This window comes from Typopeltis vanoorti, chromosome 7 (assembly GCF_054136105.1).
Source record: "Typopeltis vanoorti isolate ZY-2024b chromosome 7, IOZ_Tvanoo_1.0, whole genome shotgun sequence".
Lineage (NCBI taxonomy): Eukaryota > Metazoa > Arthropoda > Arachnida > Uropygi > Thelyphonidae > Typopeltis > Typopeltis vanoorti.
The window spans coordinates 118,900,315-118,924,288 of NC_143555.1; the positions used below are offsets into that span (position 1 = coordinate 118,900,315).

The following is a 23,974-nucleotide window of genomic DNA, read 5'->3' on the forward strand; positions in this document are numbered from 1 at the left end:
TGCCGATAATGTTGCCATCTATGGTCAAGGCAAAAACTTATCAGACCACCCTCGCATATTACTCTTATCAACTAGAGACGTGTTACCTGACATTTGAAGAAGAAATTTTTCAAAGCATGACAAGATGTAAAGAACAAAGGCTCTTATCCCTGGAGGGCATGCAAGACTGCGGCAACCTATTCCACTGATTCACCACTTCAAAAAGTGGTGAACAGGTAGAATGGGCTGTCAGAGATGTTAGTGAGTGTTTTATCAATGAATGATTTTAAGGAGAGGTATGACAGGTATTGTGTGAATAATGGTTAACATGGACTTCTTGTAATGAGTCTTCAGACTTCATGGAGATGCCTGTATAATAACGATGATAATGATGATGATTTTTGGTTTAGAGAGAGAGAGCGAGAACAATGAATTAAAGGCATGAATTGCTGGAGTCACTGCTCTGCTAATGAAAAAGTTGAGGTAGGGGAATTATTCTAGGCATTGTGTGAATAATGGTTAGTGTGGGCTTTCCATGATGAATCTTGGTTCTCTAAGGAGATACCCTATAATAATAATAATCATAATGGCAGCAATGTATGTTATGTATTTGTAAGCAGTACATAGTTGCAAAATTAAAGCAAATAGTACAGATCATAGAAATCTGGCAATGTGCAATGCAGCATCTGCAAACTTTGGGGAAAAGGGGTACAGAAGGTGAGCCAGGTGTAGGAATAGTGAGCAGCAATTCAGTCAAATGTAAGCACTGTTAACAGAATGTCCTTAACTCAGTCAGTATTGGCACTTTGAATGGTAAGACTTGAGTTCCAATTCTAAGGATTTTTTGATGAAGGTGAGTTAGCTGGTCTCATACAAAGCTGGCAGTATTTTCTCTCCTGGAAACTTGGGTCTTTCATCCACAAAAATAGGTAAACTGACGTGTTGTGAAGAAAGAAAATAGAAGGAACTGCTGATCCTGAAATTGCAAAGAATATATGAGAGAAGAAAGAAGCACTCTGAAGGTGTAAAAGTCTTCTGTATTTGAAGATGAAAATTCTCTCAATACTTATAAGCAGCTGGATTTTATAATTAGCTGGATTTTGAAGAATGAAATTAGTGTGAAACAGATAACATAGTGGAATCATTTTCTAATGATATGCATTCAACAATGATGTTAGTAAAAGATGAGATATCACTATAAGCACCACCATTTCAGTTTACTGTGATTTCATGATAAGGAGAGTCAAAAATATATTAAGTAAAGCTGACTTGAGTATATGTTTACCTTGTGAAAAGGTTGAAGAGTTTTAAGTGTGTTCTTTATAAAGTCAAATGAAAGGAATTTCCCAGTAATAGGTGGAACAAATATATAGGTTTTCAGACCTCTCTCATTTGGCATTAATTAAAAAGTGGAGGATTTTTTAGAAGTCATTCAGGCTATAAATCAGGAGGGAAGGAGGGAGGGAGGGGGAGAGAGAGGGAGAGAGAGAGAGAGAGAGTAAGAGGGAAGAATGTATGGGCAGAGCAATGCCAGGAAACTAGCATTGCTCTGGATTCCTTGATATATGGGATCATTTTTATCAGTTATAGGATGTGGTTTTTCAGGATGATGGTATAAATCTGAGTGCTGATAATTCCATAAGTGGATAGAGCCATAACTGTTAGAAGTATTCAATATATCTGGAGGAGAAGGAATCAAAGGATTTTGCCATAACTGACTAGAAAACGGAATAAGCACTATATTGCTGTGATATGTGATATAGTGTTCTGAGCACTATATTGCTATGAGGGGGTGATTGCATTCCTTATTGAGGCACTTTGACAACCTCACTTTGACCTCTTGTTTTTGATCATTGTCTTCATGTTCCTATTTATTACTGAATTAAACTATTTATTTATCATTTTGTGGGTTTTTCTTTTATATTTCATATCAATTCATCATAAATTTCAGAGAATTTAAAAAAAAATATCAGCTTTATTAATTCAATTTTCTAGATGTACGAATGTGTGCGTGTGTGTGTGTGGGTGGGTGGGTGTTTTATACAGTTTTCCTTTTCACATTACACTGGTTTCCATAAATCAAGAAAGAAAGAGAAAAATCACAAGAACTAAAAAACTGTATGATGAATTTTTATGCAATTTGGTGAAAAGCAGTACGATATGAAATGCAAAAGAAAAACTAACAAAAATGGTAAATAAATAGTTAAGTTCAGTAACAAATAGGAACATGAAGACAATGGTTAAAAACAAGACGTCAAAGTGAGGTTGCCAAAGTGCCTTAATAAGGAATGTAGTTACCCCTCACAGCAATACAGTGCTCAGAACGATGTTTCATACTGTTTATAATGGATTCCAGAAATGCAGTAATAACAACCATTGCTCCTGCAAAGCACTCCTAAATCTCTCAAGGTTTTGGGCAGGGGGTTGAAAGCAGAACCACATTTACCGAGCATCCCAGACATGCTCAACAGAATTAAGATCAGGAGACCTGGCTGACCAGTCCATACATATCATAGTCTCTTTCTGAAGCTAGTGGTACAAACTTTGCTTGATGATGATGATGGTGAACATTATTGTCTTGTAGGATAAATGTCTTCCCTATCACACCCACATATGGAAGAATACAGAAATCATGAATGCTGCAATTTATCTCTATAAGTTGCAGCATTCATGATTCTGATAGGAAGCACATACAGGTTGGTGCATTCACCCAACAAGATGCCTCCCCAAACCATCACACTATTCCCACCAGAAGTGGTGGGGATAATGTGTCCCTAGTTCTCTCCATAATCAGAGCATGCCTGGTATCACTTTGTAGAGCAAATTGGGACTTGTCTGTAAACAATTACGAACCCAGTTGGTCTTGGATCCAGTTGATGTGGAGCCTGACTGATTGCAAATGTTCCCTCCTATGGCATGGGGATAGGGACATGTTGACTGCTGGTCACCTAGCATACAGACCACCATCGTGAAGCCTTCTGTGCACACTTGAAGCAGACCCATGTTTCTGTAGCTGATGCATGGTCATATCATATATGATTCTGGATAGTACTCCTGTTTTGGTGACCAGATTAGTCACCCACAGCAGTTGTATCCTGTGTCCTTCCTTCACTGTATCTGCAGAATGCTGTTTGTGAGCCAGTCTTTGGCCAGCCTCTAGTTTTTTGATAGCTCACCACCTGAATTTATTGGTTAAATGAATTCAAGTGGTGAGTAAGTTAGGACAATGACTTACTTTACAAAATAACTTGGATATTATTGTGATTGCAAACTTGGATATGATTGTCGGTGAAAATCTAGTGATAGTGATGGGGTAGATGGCATTGGTGTAGATAATGATAGTTCCAGGGAGTCCAAAGACTCCCTTGATGAGTCTTTGGACTCTCTGGAGGTGAATATTTCTTCACCTCCAGGGAATATTGGATATTTGAAGAAATATCCAAGAATTTTGCTATATGAAATGTCCTATTCTCACTCCAGGCACGAAATTTTATTATTATTATTATTATTCCTGCTACCTCCAAGGAGTCCGAAGACTCATCGCGGGAGGACATCTTCAACTGTCTCTACACCTTACCTCTACTACGAATCAACGCCATCTACCGCCCACCTCCAACACCACCACAACTAGTAATTTTTGTCTGTAAATTGCGTGTGTTCTGAAGGGCCGATTTGTATGTATGCGGGATGAAAAACCCGAGTTTCCGGGAGAAAAAACCCTGCTACCTCCGTATGAGATCGGCTAACTCACCATCGATTGAAATCGACCAGATAAAGATTCCTCCCATCGCGAAGAGAATCGAACTTAGGCCTATTCCAATCGAAGGGCGCAATGTACCGTCGTTCTTCCAATTGCGCTACGGAGGCGCTTGATGGAAAATCCGTCCAAAATATCTACTTTTATCTTGTGACTCATTTGCATATGCCGCTATTAGTGCCACAAATTTGTATATGATAATCAGACTCAGTGTCACATTTTACATAATGTACCTACATGATTTTAAACATTTTACAAAATGGATGAATGAAGAGATTAGGCATGCAATACAAAGAAAGAAGGCATTATGGAGGCAACATAAGAGGAGTGGAATAATCAATTCCACGAGTAATACAACGAACAGGCAAGGAGGCTGACAAGGTTCAGTATGTGCAGCAGTTAGCTAATGAAGTTAAAAAAAAACCTAGGGAGTTCTTTCCATATGTATCCAGCTGAAAAAAAATAATGATTACTGTAGGATAATAATAATTGCAGAAAAGGGTATAAGGATACCCTGTGGAAGAATAGCTGAGATATTAAATGAGCAGTTCATAAAGGTCTTTAATCCTTGTGAGTGTGATATCATGGAGAGTTTGAGAGCAGTGAATGATGATGAGGAGAAGAGACTGATTGTGAGTGAGCAAGAGGTATATGTGGAATTAAGAAAACTTGATATTAATAAGGCTGTGGGACTTATGATATATCACCATGTATTTTGAAGGAATGTGCCAAGGGTTTGTTGACATATTTGTTTAATATGTCTTATATTGGGTCAAGTTCCAAAGGAGCAGAAGGAAGGTGACAATTTTGATTCATAGGGAGGTGACAAAACTCAGGCATGAAATTATAGTTCAGTCTCTGTGTTAGGTGTTGTAGTTAAAGTGTTGGAGAGGTTAGTGAGAACCAGAACTGGGTCAACAACAGCAGTATTATTTTGATGGAAAATTCACAATGTCATTAGCACTTCAAACTTTTATTCTATTTTCTGCAGAGATTGACGATCACTACACACACACACACATATATATATATGAATGCTGATAGCTAGATCACTTAAGCATTACTTTAATTTAGTCTTAAAATTACAATGATTTCCAATAAACTTTATCAATTAATTTTTTTTTTACCACAATTATTACCTACAGAAAAATATGATCTAGTCAGGCCTAAGTATAAATATTTGCATGCATTGAGTCTCTCTTTATTTTTTTTTCTGGCAAAGGTGTACACACATATATACACACACACACATATATATATGTGTGTGTACATATATATATACATATATATATACGTGGCAATCAGCTTTTACTCGGTTGTTATACATTTCAAAAAATAGATTTAATGACTCCAAGACCGAGATAACATAAAGATTTTAATGATAAATACTACTAGTTTCGGCATATAGCAGCCTTCTTCAGGTATTTATAAAGGAAAGGAATACTAATAAACATTGAATTATTTAAACAAACTGGAAATTACAGGTACAAATTGCCTCACATAATCGATACATAAAAACGTTGTATTTTTCAAGTTGTTCCAACTGGCGTGCCATTGTTTGTTGCAATTGTGCGTGCAAGTTCACGTGAACGCCAATATTGAATAACTGCAGCATGGCTATCTGGGATGTTATAACTTAAATTATTATTTAAGTGGACTGGGTTCAGTAGGATTTCCCTTGATTCTACGATTTTCCTTTCAAACTCATCTTCACAGCGAAAAATATTTTCTGATCTATTCCAGCATACAGAGTGGCTTTGTTGGTCATCATTAGGATTATTTGAAAAAAGAACATGACTGGATAACGCAGTTGCATGAGATCTTTTGTATGAGATGTCTCTCTTATGCTCTTCTATGCGTTGTTCAATAGATTTGTTAGTTTGACCAAAGTATGGGATATTGCAATCACACCACAATTTATATACTCCAGGGTATATAAATTGTGGTGTGATTGCAATATCCCATACTTTGGTCAAACTAACAAATCTATTGAACAACGCATAGAAGAGCATAAGAGAGACATCTCATACAAAAGATCTCATGCAACTGCGTTATCCAGTCATGTTCTTTTTTCAAATAATCCTAATGATGACCAACAAAGCCACTCTGTATGCTGGAATAGATCAGAAAATATTTTTCGCTGTGAAGATGAGTTTGAAAGGAAAATCGTAGAATCAAGGGAAATCCTACTGAACCCGGTCCACTTAAATAATAATTTAAGTTATAACATCCCAGATAGCCATGCTGCAGTTATTCAATATTGGCGTTCACGTGAACTTGCATGCACAATTGCAACAAACAATGGCACGCCAGTTGGAACAACTTGAAAAATACAAGTTTTTATGTATCGATTATGTGAGGCAATTTGTACCTGTAATTTCCAGTTTGTTTAAATAATTCAATGTTTATTAGTATTCCTTTCCTTTATAAATACCTGAAGAAGGCTGCTATATGTCGAAACTAGTAGTATTTATCATTAAAATCTTTATATGTTATCTCGGTCTTGGAGTCATTAAATCTATTTTTTGAAATATATATATATATATATATATATATATATATATACACACACACATGTATGAAGATTGATTTACTCAGTTGTTGTACATTTTTATAAAACAATTGAATGACTAGAACCAAGAGAAATGAAAACAAAGTTTATTAGTACGACACAACTAGTTTCAGCTTGTATCAGCCTTTGTCAGGTGCACATTAAAAAAGAAGAAGTAACCAGTAAAAACACATGGTGGAAATAACTGTAAACAACAAGGTAAATTAGTGTATATATATTTCAATGTTGAAAGGTTGAAGTCTGCGCATTCAAAATTGTTCCCTCGTTGGCTTCATCATTGGATGCATGCATGCGTATAGCATCTCATGAATGCCAGTATTTGACCACAGCACAATGACAGTCTGAAAGATTGTAACTCAGGTTGTTGTTGAAATGTAGGGGGTTGAGAATGATTTCCTTTGATTCTATTATCTTCCTTTCTACTTCATCATGAAGAGACCATTAGTGTAAAAGGTAATATTTCTATTCCATACATAAGCTCTGTCTCACCCAAATTAGCCAAGTTCTTAGAAAATACAACATAGGACCTTTATTTACTTCTCTTCCTAAAATCTGCTCCCTTTTGAGCCATCCGAAACCTAGACATCATAATCTTAAATATCCTGGTGTTAATCAGATCTGGTGCAACTGTGACATACCTTACTTTGACCAAACAGAGAAGTCAATTGAGTTATGCACTGAGGAGCACAAGAGAGATGTCACTTACAAGAAAATGCGAGCCAGTGCTTTGTCTAGTCATGTTCTTTTCTCGGCCAATTCTAATGAAGAAAACCGTAGCCATACAGTCCTATGGGACAAGTCTAATAACATTTTCCGTTGCCATGATGAAGTAGAAAGGAAATCATTCTCAACCCCCTACGTCTCAACAACAACCTGAGTTACAATTTCAGACTATCATTGTGCTGTGGTAAAATACTGGCATTCACGAGATGCTATACGCATGCATACGCCCAACAATGAAACCAATGAGGGAACGATTTTGAATGTGCAGACTTCAACATTTCAACATTTAAATATATATACACTAATTTTCCATGTTGTTTACAGTTATTTCCTCTATGTGTTTTTATTGGTTATTTCTTCTTTTTTAACTAATAAACTTTGTTTTCATTTCTCTCGGTGCATTCAATCTTTTTATAAAAACATGTATATGTTACCGCTAAAGTGCAGAAATCAGTTATTCTGCAGATTATCTAGGTATTGTGCAGATTAACTACGGTGATCCGTTAATGTGCGGAAAATTGTTTCATTTCTCAAATTACCTAGGTAATCTGCACATTACCTACTAGGCACTCGTTAAAGTGAAAATAAGATCTTTGCTGGAACAACTGCAACGTTTCTGTATGTTTAAATTAAGATAATGTTATTTATTTATTTTTTGATATCTAAAGAATCAAGTTAATACAATCAAACAATCAACAAATTAGTTGATAGAATCAATCATCAATCAATTAATATAATACAAGGAATCAAACGGTTTAAAATATTATTACAATTAAGAAAAAAAACATATGATAAAATTATGTTTACTTATTAAAAAACCAAACTAAAAGTGGAGGGAGAGGGGGGAAGGAGTAGGGGAAGGAAATGAGAGAAACAAACTTTTGAACTTTAACGATATGGAAGCCGTTAATGTGCACATTACCTAGGTAAAATGCGGAAAACTCTTGATTCTGCACGTTAACGGAGCAAATCAGTTAATCTGCAGATTAGCTAGGTAATGTGTACATTAACGGTTTTCGCACTTTAGCGGTAACATATATATATTGAAGAAGTTGATTTATTCAACGAAACTAGTAGTATCTATTTATTTATTTATTTATTTATTATATAATTTATTTTTATTTTTTTTTTTGGCAAAGGGACAAGATTATAGTCAGATGTGTTAGGAGGTAGCAGTAAAAAAAAAGATGTTTCATTATAATTTATTAGAGTTTTACTTTAAATTTTGTGAGGAATCTAAGCTAGATATAATGTATAGTCTGTGGGTAGTTTTGCACTTGGGAATTTGTACTTAAACATAATATTTTAATATAGTTTGTTAGTATTCTTTGTGCAGTGTTTGAAACAAAAAAAGGACTCCAAGCATGTAAATATTTACAGTTGGCCTGACACTAGATCATATTTCTCTGTAGGTAATAATTGTGGTAAAAAAACTGAATTAAGACTAAATTTTAAGACTAAGCGCTTACGAGAATACAATCCTTGGCACCCCCGAATTGCCTTAGCTTGTACTACTTAAAAGACATGAGTGCTGCCCAAGTGCCCATATATTTGCCTTTTATTAGTGCATTTGATAAAGGTTTCACTGGCCTAACAGCTGTTTCAAACTGGTTGGTTCTCTTCAGAGACCAGGCAACTTGAGGATGCTGAGGATTGTATTTTTGTAAGCTCTCAGGTCAACTTACGAAACTTCTGCAGTTTCTACAAACATTCAGCTTTAAATAATGTTCGATTTGGGCTATAGTTTTTCAATTACTGCATATAAAATGTTAAAATAATAAAGATAAAAATTTTGATTTAATTTTATTCTCAGAATGAAAGGGATGAAATAGAGAGAGTGCTGTGCATGCAATTTGTTTCTATGGGACAAGAAAGAGAGGGAGAGAGAGAGAACATAACACAATAGTAATAACAATAATAATAATAAACTTACAGGGCCTTCAGGTGGACAAGTATAATTTCCTTTAGAGTCAAATTCATATGCTTCTGTAACCACAATTTCTTTACAATAAAACTTCTTTAAAAGAGTAATCAGCGTTCTTCTGTCCCAGTCATCTGTTACCCGGCCTCCATAATTGCATTCTCCGGTTAAATAACGTAACGCATCAAAGGGAATTTCCTAAAATTTCAAATATTCAAATCAGTTTACTTAAATCATTAAAAGGAAAGATAATTCACTGAATACAAAGTTGAACTCGTTATTGTATGGGAAGGCCCTGATCCTAATGTGAATTCTTCAATAGTAACATTAAACCTATATCTGTTCATTTAAACTCAGATATAGGTTTAATGGAATGAAAACAGTGATTAAATAATTAAAGTTTGAGGGATATGATTCAGACATAAACACTAGTCAGGGGATGTTATTACGTTGACATGGAAGAGATTTTTTAGAATTGGAGAGGGGTTTAGAACAAGAGGCCATTGCAGGAAACTGTATAAGGAGGGCGTGAGTAGAGGAGTGAGGAGAAGGTTCTTTGCATGGAGAGTAGTTGATGAGTGGAATGTAATGCCTGAGTGTGTTGTGAATGTAGACACATTGAATCAGTTTAACACGTTCGCAGCCAACTACGAATATACTCGTAGTTCGTAAACCAGCTACACAAGCCAGCTACGAGTATACTCGTAGTTCGTAAACCAGCTACACAAGCCAGCTACGAGTATACTCGTATGACGCTTACTGCCGACAATGAGATTACTGTACTGACCTTGAAAAAGTGAAAATGCTTGGCTTGTGGAGCTAGCATCAAAAACTGTGTATTCTCATAGATGGTATATGCTCTGCATATACCATCTATGAGAATAATATACCTAATTGGTATATAATAACCAACTACGAGTATACTCGTATGATGCTTGCCGTCGGCAACGAGATTACCGTACTGACCTTGAAGAAGTGAAATTGCTCGGCGTATGGAAACAGACTATGCCGAAGTAGCGTGGCAGCGAACGTGTTAAAGCACGGTTGGATGAGCACTGTGTGCAATAGTGTGTACCTCCCACGATGAGTCTCTGACTCCATGGAGGTCAGATATTAATAATAATAATAATAATAATAATAATTAAATAATATTATATATATAGTATATGACTCATTCTTGTATTCAGAATTTAATATTGGTACAAGTTTTTCTGTCTTCTCCCTGAAAGAATTTTATGACATATTGAATAAATATGTATATAAGAATAATTAAAGAAAGACTATTCTTTGAATCTGCATCTGCACTCAGGAATCAACCTAATTTAAACAAATACGGTTGCATTAAACTTCCCAAAATTTGGGAAACTTTAATTATCAGCAATCCCTCTTTACATCCCAGGCCACCTGCAAATGCCCATAGAGGGGCACCACCTAGATAGGACTTTAATTTCACTTTGTATTGTATTTGTGTGTGTGTTGTTACAAAAAGTTTTTATAATCCCTGAAGATTTCTCTGTGACAGAGACAATATTTCGTCTTTCTCAGTGCTGTTAATATTCCATTAAACCTCTTACATGGGAACTAGCTATAGATTCAGGAATGAGCTGCTGTGTTTGTATACAAATGCTACAAGTGTAAGAAACAAGGCAAATGAAATTGTTGCATTAATTGAGTCTGTTCACCCAAAAATTGTTGAAATAAGTGAGACATGGTTGGCTGAGGATGACAGCCTGACAGGAATAGAGATGGAAGGATATGATGTGGTTCGTGAAGATAGAAAGGGTAAAAAGGTAGTGCTATTAATGATAGAGAAGGAGTTATGTCCATACAAAGTAAAGATGTAAGAGGGAAATAGTGCCAGTGGTTTTGAGGCAGTATGGTGTGAGATAGAGGTGAACAGAATGAAATACCTGGTTGGATGTTGTTATAGACCTGGTATGTTGATTATAGTGACTATGAAATGTATAATCAAATTAGCCAAACAAATAATAATAATAATAATAATTATTATTATTATTCAGGCCTCCATTGAGTCAAAAGACTCATCGTGGGAGGTTCTTCCTAAGAAATGCAAAGTCTATCAAGACTCATCGAGGGGAGGTCCCCCCCCCCCCAAGAAACACAAAGTCTATCATACCACTTCTTAAATGCATTGACCGTTGTGGCTCTCACCACTCCATCAGGCAATGCATTCCATGGTTCAACCACCCTCCATGCAAAGAAACCACTCCTCACCCTCCATGCAAAGAAACCACTCCTCACCCTCTTGCAAACAGTTTCCTTTCGTAACTTCCAGGGATGGTCTCCGTCCTGCTGTTCAACCAAGCAAAAGAACTCCCCAGTGTCAAATAAGAAAAGGATGATCATTATGACTGATTTTAATTATGGCAATATAGACCGGAAAGATGAGATAGCAACTGGAAGTAAAGAAAATGAGTTTCTTGAGTATTTGAGGGACAACTGCCTCAGACAGTATGTAACAGAGGGAACATGAGATTGAATGTCCTGGATTTGATCATCTCAACAGAGGATGTCATTATAAATGAGGTATCCAATTACCCTCCAATTGGTGAGCGTGACCAATTGGAGGGTGGGAAAAAAAGAGATCAATTTAGCTTGGGTGATATTCAAGAACTATCTAGTAGAAGAAATGTCTAAATGTATCACAAGGGTCAGATGGTTACATAAGGTAAGTGTGAAATGAATGAATGAAGAGATTAAGCATGCAATACAGAGAAAAAGGGCATTATGGAGAAGTTGTAATAACCAATTCCATGAATATTACAAAGACCAGGCAAGGAGGGTGACTTGGTTGGTAAAGGTAGCAAAAGTGAGATATGAGCAGTAGTTAGCTAATGAAGCCATAAAGGCCTTTCATTCTTGTGAATGTGTCTTCATGGAGAGATTGGGAGCAGTTGATGATGGAATATGAGTCTTGCACTGTGTCAAGTTCCAAAGGAGTGGAAGGATGGCAAAACTGTGCCAGCTTGTGCCCCTGGAGTGGAAGGAGGGCAAGATTGTGCTACATCATAAGGGAGATGACAGAACTTAAGCATCAAATTATAGGCCTATCTGTGTATCAGGTATTGTGGTTAAATTGTTGGAGAAGCTTCTGAGAACTAGGATTCAGAATTGGGTTGACAACAATGGTATTATCTTTGATGGACAGCATGGATTTGATTTGCTAAAGGGAGGTCATGTTTTAGTAATCTACTTACTTCTTACAATAAGGTGATGGCTTTCTTGGACAAAGGAGAGATGTAAGTATATTACATACACTGTAATATACTTACATTTCGCAAAGGCTTTTGATAGATTACTGCATGACAAGTTGATAGTCAAACTAGAGCAGATGGAGTTGGATATTAGATTAGTGCATTGGATTGGAGACTGGCTATCTGATACGTATCAGATAGCCAAGTTGTGTGTATGGGGAGCAACATCCTGGAAGAGGAATGTTGCTCCCCATACACACCTGGAAGAGGAACTTCACTGTAGGGCCATTACCGTTTAACTTATATGTTAATGATATTGGTGAAGATTTGGATGGAGATATTTGCAGACAGATAATGCAAAGTTGGGATGAACCATGAAGAGTAGAGAAGATGTCGTGGCCTTAGAAGAAGACTTGAATAAATTGAGTGAATGGGTGGGAATGGGGGATGCAAGTTCAATGTTGCAAAATGTAAGTTTTTAAAATTTGGGAAACAAAGATGGAATGTAGAATTTATGCTTGGTGGGGATATATTGTTCGATGTCGAGGAAATAAGAGATATTGGGGTGATAGTGGATAAGGATCTGAAATTTAGAGAACACATTGCCAAAATTGTGAGGACAACACAAAGACTTGGGAATGATGCAAAGGATAAACACAAAGACTTGGGAATGATGCAAAGGATACTGACTTGTAGAAGTAGGGAGATTCTTGTTCCATTGTATAAGGTTCTGATTAGGCCACATATGGACTACTGTGCACAGATATGGTCACCTGGTTTTCAAAAGGACAAATAGATGTTTTAAAGGGTCCAGAGGTGACTGACCAAGGTAGTTTCTGATCTCTGGAATGTCGAATATGAGGAAAGGTTGAGAAGATGCAATTTACAGTCTGGTAGATAGAAGGAAGAGGGGGAGATATGATAGAGACCTACAAGTTAGTAAGGGGTTTGTTATAGGAGCAATGTTGGAGAGATTCTACAGAAAACAGTGGGAGATCAGATGAGAACAAGAGGTCATCTCTGGAAGCAGGTTTTTTGCATGCAGAGTTGTGAATGATTGGAATGTCTTGCCTGAGAGTGTGGTGTCTGCAGAGAATTTGAGTATGTTTAAGGTGCAGTATGATGAGCTGTGTGTATGATAAAAGAACCTCCAAGATGAGTCTTTGACTCCATGGAATCTTGGGATAATAATAATAATAATAATATAGAAAATATAAATAAAAGAAAAAATGAAGCTTACAGAAGATGGTTCTCTAAGCTTCTGTTCTACTGATACAACCGAAAATAAACTAAAATATAAGAGACAGCATGCTATAGCTAAAAGAGAAAAGTGGAATAATTATTTGTATAAATATTATAATAATTACTGAAATAATAAACTGGAGAGTAGATGGTGTTGATAATGATGGCAGTGGCATCCCATGTAGTTGGTGGATAAGTTGTGGAGATGGAGAGTTGTAGAGTGCCTTCCTTTGATGAGATCTTGTAGGCGTCATGTAATAAGAATTATTATTATTATTATTATTACGGGCAACTCTAAGGAGTCAACAGACTCATCGAGGGAGGCCCTAACATCATGTCAAGAACAACTATTCGACATTCACACAGTATCTATCATACCTCGCCTTGAACTCGTTCACAGTCATGGCACCCACAACAGATTCTGGCAGTTTATTCCACTCATTCACCACTCTCTCCAAGTAAAAAAACCTAGCTCTAACACCCTTGCTAACCACATTCTTGCCCAGCTTCCATGTATGGCCCCCTAGTCCTCCCACCACCAGTCCTATTCTCAAAAATATCTTCTGAATTAATCTTATAGAAACCCTTCAGTAATTTGAATGTCTCAATCATATCACCCCCCCTTTTCCGCCTATCAACGAATTTCTGCAACCCACAAATCTTTCTCATAAGGTTCATTCAATAGACCTGCTATCATCTTGGTCACTCGTCTCTGGATCCTCACCACTTCCTTCCCATCAAGAAGAAACCCTGGCACCCATATCTGGGCACAGTAGTATAGATGGGGGTCTTATCAAGGCTCAATACGGAGGAACAATAACCTGTATGTCTCTGCTTGTTAAAGTTTTTTCAGCAACCAAGTGATTTGATGAGCTGATTTAGCCACTTTTGCAATGTGCCCACTAAACTTCAACTCTCTATCCACCAACACTCCCAAATCCCTGGCATCGTCAATCTCCTAGATTACCATCCCAAAATGCATAACCTTACACTTTGCCACATTAAATTGATACTCATTCTCCTCAGCCCAATCCTCCAAACTATCCAAATCATCCTTAAAATTTTGACATCCTGTGCACTCACTATTGCTCTACCTAACTTTGCATCATCAGCAAACAAATGAACACTTTCTCTCAGATCCTTTCCTATATCGTTAATGAACAAATTGAACAGTAGTGGACAAAGAACAGAACCTTGCGGCACACCAGTCACAGGTCGTCTTTTCAACTCTACTCCTGAATAAACTACTCTCTAATATCTCTCCATCAACTACCCTCCTATCCATCTCACCAAAAATATATCCATCCCCATATGCTGCATTTTACTGATTAGAATTCCATGTGGTATCCTGTCAAAGGCCTTAGCAAGGTCCAGTAGAATCACTGTAAACCCATTACCCTTATCCAGTTCAGCTATCACTGTGTTATAATACGTGAGCAAGTTACTGAGGCATGATCTACCCTTCACAAAACTATGCTGTCCCCGATACAGTATCCCATTTTCATCTATCCAATCTTGTATTTTCCTCTTGACTATTTTCTCCAAGACCTTGACAACGATTCCTGATATGCTGATTGATCGGTAATTTACAACAGCAGTCTTTGAACCTCCTTTATGCAGTGGAACTATTTTCCTCTCTTTCCACCCCCTCAGGACTAGCCCAGACCGGAGACTCAAATTAAACAAAATGGTCAAGGGCACTGACAATTCTTTAGCCACTTCACGTACGACACGAGCTGGTATACCATCCAATCCCACAGATGTATTGACATTGAGGGTTTGTAATAGCCTGTTCACCTCCACTTCATTCACAACAATTCCCATAAAAGCTATTGGTTCATTCATTCCTGCAATGTCACCACCTGGATGATATACTCTTGCAAAGTGCTCGCTCAGTAATTCCACTATATCAATTGATTCGGTTACCTCCCTACCATCAGCATTCTTTAAAATCATCCTGCCATATACATTTTTTCTTTTACTTGCAACATATCGAAAAAAACTGTTTGGGATTCTCTTAGCCCGCATGGCTAATGTTCTTTCATAATCCACTTTTGCTTTTCTTACCACACTCGTTACCCTTCTGGCCTACGCTTTATACTGTTCATGTGCCTGCTGGTCACCTTTCTCCTTAAATTCCCTCTATAGTTGTTTCTTTTTTTGCAGCTCAAGCTTAATAATGTTATTCATCAATTTAACCCCTACTTGATTTATTATTCGGACTCTAGGGATACAGTCAGCCATTGCCTCCTGCAAACACTTCTTAACTGCTTCCCATGCACTATCAACATCCACCCCTTGCAGTTTTACATGCCATGGCACTGATCCAATCAAACTCCTAAGCTTGTCATACTTACCAGCCCGATAATTCCACATGTACCCTGTCTTAATTGTAAATTTCACACCTTTAGCTACCTCCCAGGTCAAGACCCTATGATCACTCTCACCAATTGGTGGCAACATGGTCATATTCATTTACAGAATATGACCATGTTGACATATTCGTTTACAGAATATGACCAAATTCTCAGATGCAATTACTAGGTTAGAACTCTCTAGCCCCCTAGTATTTTCCATTACATGCTGTCGCAGATAGTTATCCCTTAATAACCACATAAAATCCAATTACTTCCTCCATGTGTCCTCTCCTCCTTCCAATCAATGTTACCATAGTGGAAATCTCCCGTAATAATTACCCTGCTTCCACTTATTTCTTCTATTTGCTTATGCATACTATCTCCACCATCTATTCCATCACCTGGTCTATAGCATTACCCAACTGTATATTTTGTTCTGCTAGTCGCAATCTCACACCAAATAGCCTCAAATGTGCTATTTTCTCTATCCTGCAGTTCCACTTCTATTCTCCTTGGCTGCAGCTCATCAGCTATCATCAATAACACTCCTTCCCCACATTTTATTCTCCTTGTCACTCTTGAACACACCACACCCCTCACATTCAATCCCACTAGCTATATCATCTTCTGTCAGCCATGTTTAATTAATGCCAATAACCTGTGGTCTGAAAGTGCCAACCAAGGCCAAAAATTCTTCCTTCTCATTCCTAATACTTCTGGCATTAGTATACATGAATTGCAGAAGCCCATTTGTCCCATCCCTATTTTGATGCCTTATACTAACTATCTCGTTCTGATTTGTTGTCCTTCGTACTCACTCGGGCATATTACACACATTCATACACTCAACTGTCTCCCTAAAGTCTACATATCTACCCCCCCCCCCTTAATAACTCTAGTTTCCCTGATTCTGCACATCCACTTCCACTTCATTCAACAACACCTTTTCAAGTCTCCGTACATCAAATCCATTCAAATGTAAACCATCCATCTTATATAAATCCTTTCGCCCATCAAACTCACTCCACACATCCACAAATTCCACATCAATCCTCCTGCATAATCCACGCATAAAGTCATTAGCAATTTTGGCCCTCCTTCTATACTCTTCACTGTCATACTGCAGAAAGACTCACCATCCTAAATCTCTCACTCTTCTCTTTTGCTACCTCAAGTAATTCCTTCAAATCCTCTCTCATAGCCATTTTGTCTCCTTTCAAATCATTTGTTCCTGCTACTACTATCAATTCTTTCATCCTCTGCTTTTGCATTCTAATTGACTCGCAATCCTTAACGTTCACATCAGGTTGGTACGATTTTGTCAAACTCTCATCTATCACACCTCTTACTAAAGAATCTGATTGAATTGAATAAAAGGTAAAGAGAAAGGACGCATTTTCCCTCTGCCGAATACCATCATTTCACACACGGTCATGCATATTGTTTGTACTGGCTTGGTTGGCTGAGTGGTTAGCATATCCACTATCCAGCCAAAAGGCTGTGATTCGAATCCCCTGTGGGCATGGATATTTGTGATTGTCTGTGAAAATATTAGTGGTGGGCAGTCGATGGCATTGGTATAGATGATGATGATGATGATGGTAGTTGTGGTTTGTTGTAGTTGGTAGATTGAATAGTAAAGAAAGAAAGCTGTAGAGTAAGTGCCCTCCCTCAATGAGTCCTTGGACTCCCTGAAGGTGTCACGTAATAATGATAAAATCACTAGAAAGAAAAAAGAAATTAAAGAACAAAGTAATATATATATCATAACCAGGAAGGAATGCAATAATTATCATGAAAATTTATAGAAAGATAATGATTTTAGCAGCCATAACAACTATCATATTTAGAATCCATAACATTTGATAAATTAAATGAAATTCTGAAAAAATATAAATACAAAATAAAATAAAGAAAATAGGAAGTGATGGAATAAATAGGGAATTATTTACTGCTGGCTTCGAAATATATAAGAAAGACTATTCACTCATCATCTTGCACACTACTACTATTTCTGTCAACAAGCACTTTAGTCTTATCTGTTCAACTCTCCTGATCTTTCACTTCCCATTTTACTTCCTTTGATCTCTTGTTCACATCACTCATTATAATTCCTTCCAGAAAAGTCTCTGCTGTTAATTCACACATCGGTTCCATTTAAATGCAGTCTGTCACTTTTGTACAAATTCAACCTTCCCTCAAATACATTACACGCATTTACAAACAGCACTTCCTTCTATTTTAACAATATGTATATGATCACATATGAAAAGATGAACTATAAAACCTGGACAAGACTTACCAAATATTATATGGGATTATCTTCTAATAAAACAAAAGTTATGACATTTAAAGGAAGGAAGTCAGTTTGATGAAAAGTTATGCTAAATAATAAATCAACTGAACACTCAATAATTACAATTATCTTAGCAGTAATATAACATAAAAGCTACATTGAAGTAACAAATTCAAAACATCAAATAGTTGAATTGATAAATTTGCAAAAATTATATGCATTATTAGTAATATGTTTAAACCAAATTTAGTAAAGAGAAATACAAGATTAAGAATATTCAATATTTTAACTAAACATGTTATATTATTATTATTATTATAATAACCTCCATGGAAGTAGCCTCATCATAGGAGACCCACTCGAGTGGCAAAATATCCATTAAATTGAAACATGAAATCATTTACACTTCCTGCATTCGCAACGAATTCTAGAAATGCATTCCACTCACCAACAACTCATCATCATCATCATCATCATGCTTATCAAGGATTTAGGCCTGGCATGGCCTGTTCGGGCCTTATAAGATATTGTTGAATTGTTTAAGAGGACGTCCTGGTTTTCTTTTTCCTAATGGCTTGTATTTTAAGGCTTGTTTTGATAATCTTTCTATTTTCATTCTTTGAATGTGTTCCATCCATTTATGTTTATATTTTTTAATTTTTTCTATTACTGATTCTTGGTTTAATTCTTTCATAATATCTTTGTTTCTTCTGTGATCAAATAGAGTATACTTTGCAGTTTTTCTCATAAACTTCATTTCTGTTATTAATCTTTGTTTGTCTTTTTGTTTTATTGTCCAGATTTCACTTCCATACAATAAGACTGGTAGGGCTAATGTATTGTATACTTTTAGTCTGGTTTGTTTTTGAACTAGGTTTGGTTTAAATATAGAGTTAATTACACCTGTTATTTTTAAATATTTTGCAATTTTTACATTTATATCTTTTTCATTTTCATATGTGATCATACAGCCTAGGTAGTTAAATGAATTCACCTGTTCTAAGATCTTGTTATCTATTAAGCCCGAAAGGTTTTTGATTTTTCAACAGAAAAATCAAAAACTATGGCCTTTAAAGGACAAGATCCAGCAAGAACTAAGACAGTAATAGATAACTTAGTTCTTGCTGGATCTTGTCCTTTAAAGGCCATAGTTTTTGATTTTTCTGTTGATATTATCATACCATAATCTTTGGCTATCTCATTTAGATCTAAAATAGCTTTCTGTAAGTTATCTTCAGAATTTGTAATTATTATATGGTCGTCGGCAAAAAGGAGGGTGTTTAAGTTCACAGTAGGAGAAAGTTTAATTCCTTGATGTAAATTTTTATTCCATTTTATTATTATTTCATTTAAGTAGACATTAAAAAGAGTTGCTGAGAGGGGGACATCGCTGTCGGACCCCTTGGTTTATCTCTCTCGTATATGATAGCTCGTGATTTAATCTTATTTGTATTTGATTATTTTCATATATACTTACGATAGCTTTTAGGATATTATTTGGTATTTGTCTTTCATTTAATATGTTAAATAAAATGCTTCTTTTGACTTTGTCAAATGCTTTTTCAAAGTCAATAAATGCAATATATATTTCTAAATTGTATTCTCTTCTTTTCTCTATTATTAATTTCAGGCAAAAGGCTGGGTCTATACTTGGTCGTCCTTTTCCAAACCCATTCTATACTTCTAAAATAAAGTTTTTGGAATATTTCATTAGTTTGCTATTTAAAATTCTGCTATATATTTTGTAACAGGAATTTAGTATGCTTATACCTCTATAGTTTTTAGGGTCATCTCTATTATCATTTTTAAAAATAGGAATCACAATTGCTATTTTCCATTCTATTGGGGTGTTACCGTTTGTATAAATTTTATTTAAAAATAATAGGAGTCTTTTTTTTTAATCTTGATCCTGCATATTTATACAGTTCTGAACCTAGCTTATCTTCTCCAGGTGATTTTCCATTTCTTGTTTCTTTCAGGCTGATTTCTAATTCTTCTTTAGTTATTTCCTTTTCATTAAGTGTTTGTCAGTTGTCTTTTTTTAAAATATTTATCTGTCCACAATTCTGTGTAGAAATTTAGAAATGCTTTTAATTTCAATTCGGTGTTTAATTTTATGTTTTCTTTATATCTTATATCTTATATCCATGATTCTCTATGTTTTTTTCTGACTTCTCTTTTAGCTATGGCTCTTATTCTTTTATATTCTATTTCATCTTCTAATCTTTTACTGCTTAACCATTTATGATAGGCTTTTTTTTTTTTAATTTTAATTATTTCTTTGGTTGTATCATCCCATATCTTCAGTTTTTTCCTTTGGCCTTACCTAAGCTTTCATTTGCTGCTGCATTTAGTATTATTTTTATATTAAGCCATTCTATTTCTTTTTCTTCATTTTTTTTATTTTATCTAGATATTGGTTAATTCTAAAAATATTCAATATTTTAACTAAACATGTTATATTATTATTATTACAACAGCCTCCATGGAATCACCAACAACTCTCCATGTAAAAATCTGCTCTTCACACTCTTCTTATGGAAGTGCAATATGGGCAAAAAATAAATAAATAAATAAACAGACCAATATAATATCAACAGGAGCGATTTCTAAGAACAAGAGAAAGTTATACTAAACTAGATTAAAAAAAAAATAGAAATTTTACAAGAACCAGCTTTACAAACAATAGATAATAATAGTTATTATTATTATTATTATTATTATTAATAATTATAGTAATTATTATTATTAATTATATTAATAATAATAGTAAATATTACTATTAACACCAAAATGAAAAACACTCAAGTTCTGGAAGAAGTTCTGGGATACTTCAAAATAACATACGAAATTGCTAACTGGATAAAAGATACTATTGAACATCACTCTGATGAAGAGCTTGTCATAACCAGAAATAATTCAAAGAAATAATTCAAAGATATATATATATATATATATATATAACCAGAAATAATTCAAAGGTTAAGCAAAGAGAATGAAGAACTAGAGTGCACCAGGCAAAGATAAACTGCATGGATTTTGGCTCAAGTATTTGCCCAGTACTCTGCTCAATTGGCTCAACAATTTAACAACCTATTGCAAACAAGCTCAACTGAAGAGTGGGTGACAACTGGATGGACAGTTCTGATTTTGAAAAACAAAGAAAAAGCTGTTCCAAGTAATTACCATCTGATAGCTTGTCTACCAACAATATTTAAGTTACTCACTGGACTTCTAGCAGCTTTGAGTAGTCAATATTTAGCATCAATTTCTGCCTATTGTACAAAGGGATGTTATAGAAAATCCAGAGGTACAAAAGACCAATTGTTAATTGACAAAACGATTTTGAAAAATTCAAAAAGATGAAAAGCCACTTATAGATGGCATGGACTGATTACCAGAAAGCATTTCACTCTTTGTCACATAGTTGGATAAGAAAATCTCTAGAAATTTTTGGGATGAGTAAAAACATCAGAAAACTCCTAACAGTTGTCCTGTCAATGAGGAAATTTCAGTTATTAATCAATGGAGATAATCTGGATATCATGAATATTACGAGAGGAATTCCTCAAGGTGACTCGCTAACACATCTATTGTTCATACAAGCACTGATTCATACAAAATTAATTAATTCTAAAGGAAACTAGCTTTGGATATCAAACATCAAAGCAAGCAGGAAAAATGTTATACATGGATGACCTGAAACTATAAGAAAAATCATCCAGAGAAACTGAGTCACTGCTCAGTACAGTCCAAATCTTCAGTGAATACACTTGTATGGAATTGGGATTTCAGAAATGTGCAACACTCTCCATAGTTCAAGGGAAAATTACAGGCAACAAAGGAATCACATTTGCAGATGGAAGGAAAATTAGAAACTTGCCACAGCATTAATCCTATAAATACCTATGAATTCTTAAAGCAGATGGCATTTTAGTTCAGAGCTCAAAAATAAAGCAATAGGTGAGTAATGAATATCTGAAAAGAGTTCAAAGTTCTAAAGTCCAAACTCAATGAAACAACACTGTAATGGCAATCAATAAATAGGCTACCCTCTAATTAGATACCCAGCATGGATCATTGACTGGACACAAGGTGATTTGGATGCACTTGATTGTAAAACATGAAAATTAATGACAGTGAATCATGCCTTGAACCCACTCAGTGATGTGGGTTGGTTATATACATAGCCAGGAAAAGTGGAGGACATGGTCTTTTGCAAGTGAAGTAAACAGTAGAGGAGGAAAAGTGAGCATTGAATCATCACATAAAGGGAAAGCACAGAAAGGATGTTAACTGAAGGTTACAAAGAAAAATTACTGAATGCAGTAGACTCAAAAAGCAGTACAAGGAGAAAGACACGGCAAAAATAAAGCACTCCATGATCAATATATGAATGATATTGAAGGGAAAGTTGACAGTTGCTTAACTTGGCAATGGATTCAGCAGGGCAACATCAAGAAAGAGACAGAAGGTATGATACTTGTTGCTTAAGAACAAGCACTACAAATGAATGTAATAAAGGCAAAGATTGAAAAGATCTTGAAAGTTTATTTTTCACTAGGTTAGACTGACTATAATAAATTTAGTTTAATCCTTTATCGCAATGAGAGCAAACAAAGTTTGCGCCTGAAAATATCTTCAGGACTGAATATAGTGTTCTACTATCTTACCTGGGTAAGTAGTACAACACCCAGGCAACTCGTAGTAAAGGTGGAGAATATCTTGGCTCTCTTCAATCTGATATATATTTATTCAGGGCATTGTACCAATCTGCTCATGATCTGTCGATACCACATATAACATACTGGGATAGGAGTGTTGGTATCTTGCTCCACCTTTGCTATGAGTTGCCTGGGTGTTGTACTACTTACCCAGGTAAGATAGTAGAACACTAAATTCAGTCCTGAAGATATTTTCAGGTGCAAACTTTGTTTGCTCTCACTGGGATAAAGGATTAAACTAAATTTATTATAGTCTAACCTAGGGAAAAATAAACTTTCAACATCTTTCTCTAAATCCAGAGTGATTTAATAAAAAAAAGGTGGTAAGCATTTTGGCAACTCCTATACGCAAAGATGACCTTGCTACTGCTTCTGCCTGGTATCTCCAACTCTGGGCCTGGTTCCCACTGAAGAGACCTCAATAAAGGTCGAAACTAGTCTGGGTAGTGGCCAATCCCTTAGTGTATAACAGTATACATATCCACAAGGAGATGTGTTTTGCATTATGGGAGATACTGGGATAGGAGTGTTGGTATCTTGCTCCACCTTTGCTACGAGTTGACTGGGTGTTGTACTACTTACCCAGGTAAGATAGTAGAACACTATATTCAGTCCTGAAGATATTTTCAGGTGCAAACTTTGTTTGCTCTCACTGGGATAAAGGATTCAACTAAATTTATTATTGAAAAGATCTGTAATTATAGCAAAAGCCGAATGTGCAGAGATAAAGACAAGACAGTAGGCCATCTAATTAGTTCTTACAGTAAGATTGTCCATACAGACTTTAAACAAAGGGATTATCATGGAGCAAAAGCTGTTTACTGGAGCTTGTGCAAGAGATTATTATTATTATTACCCCAAGACGTCATGGAGTCAAAGACTCACCTGACAACAATGGTATTATCTTTGATGGACAGCTTGCTAAAGGGAAGTCATGTTTTTGTAATCTACTTACTTATTACAATAAGGTGACTGCTTTCATGGACAGAGGAGAAGGATACACAGTAATATACTTAGATTTTGCAAAGACTTTTGATAGATTACCGCATGATAAGTTGATAGTCAAACTGGAGTGGATGAGGTTGGATATTAGATTGGTGCATTGGATTGGAGACTGGCTATCTGATAGGTATCAATAAGTTGTGTATGGGGGAGCGATATCCAGGAAAAGGAAAATTTAGTGGTGTG

At 35.7% G+C, this 23,974-nt stretch overlaps 1 protein-coding gene across 1 annotated transcript in view; it reads right to left on the reverse strand.

Moving 5' to 3' along the window:
• The window catches only part of Dhc36C (Dynein heavy chain at 36C), a 1,350,914-nt gene that overhangs the window by 131,373 nt on the left and 1,195,567 nt on the right, over positions 1-23,974 (reverse strand). Inside the window, 1 exon segment of the mRNA XM_090395101.1 lies at positions 8,965-9,150. Coding sequence (XP_090251227.1) covers positions 8,965-9,150 — 186 coding nt within the window.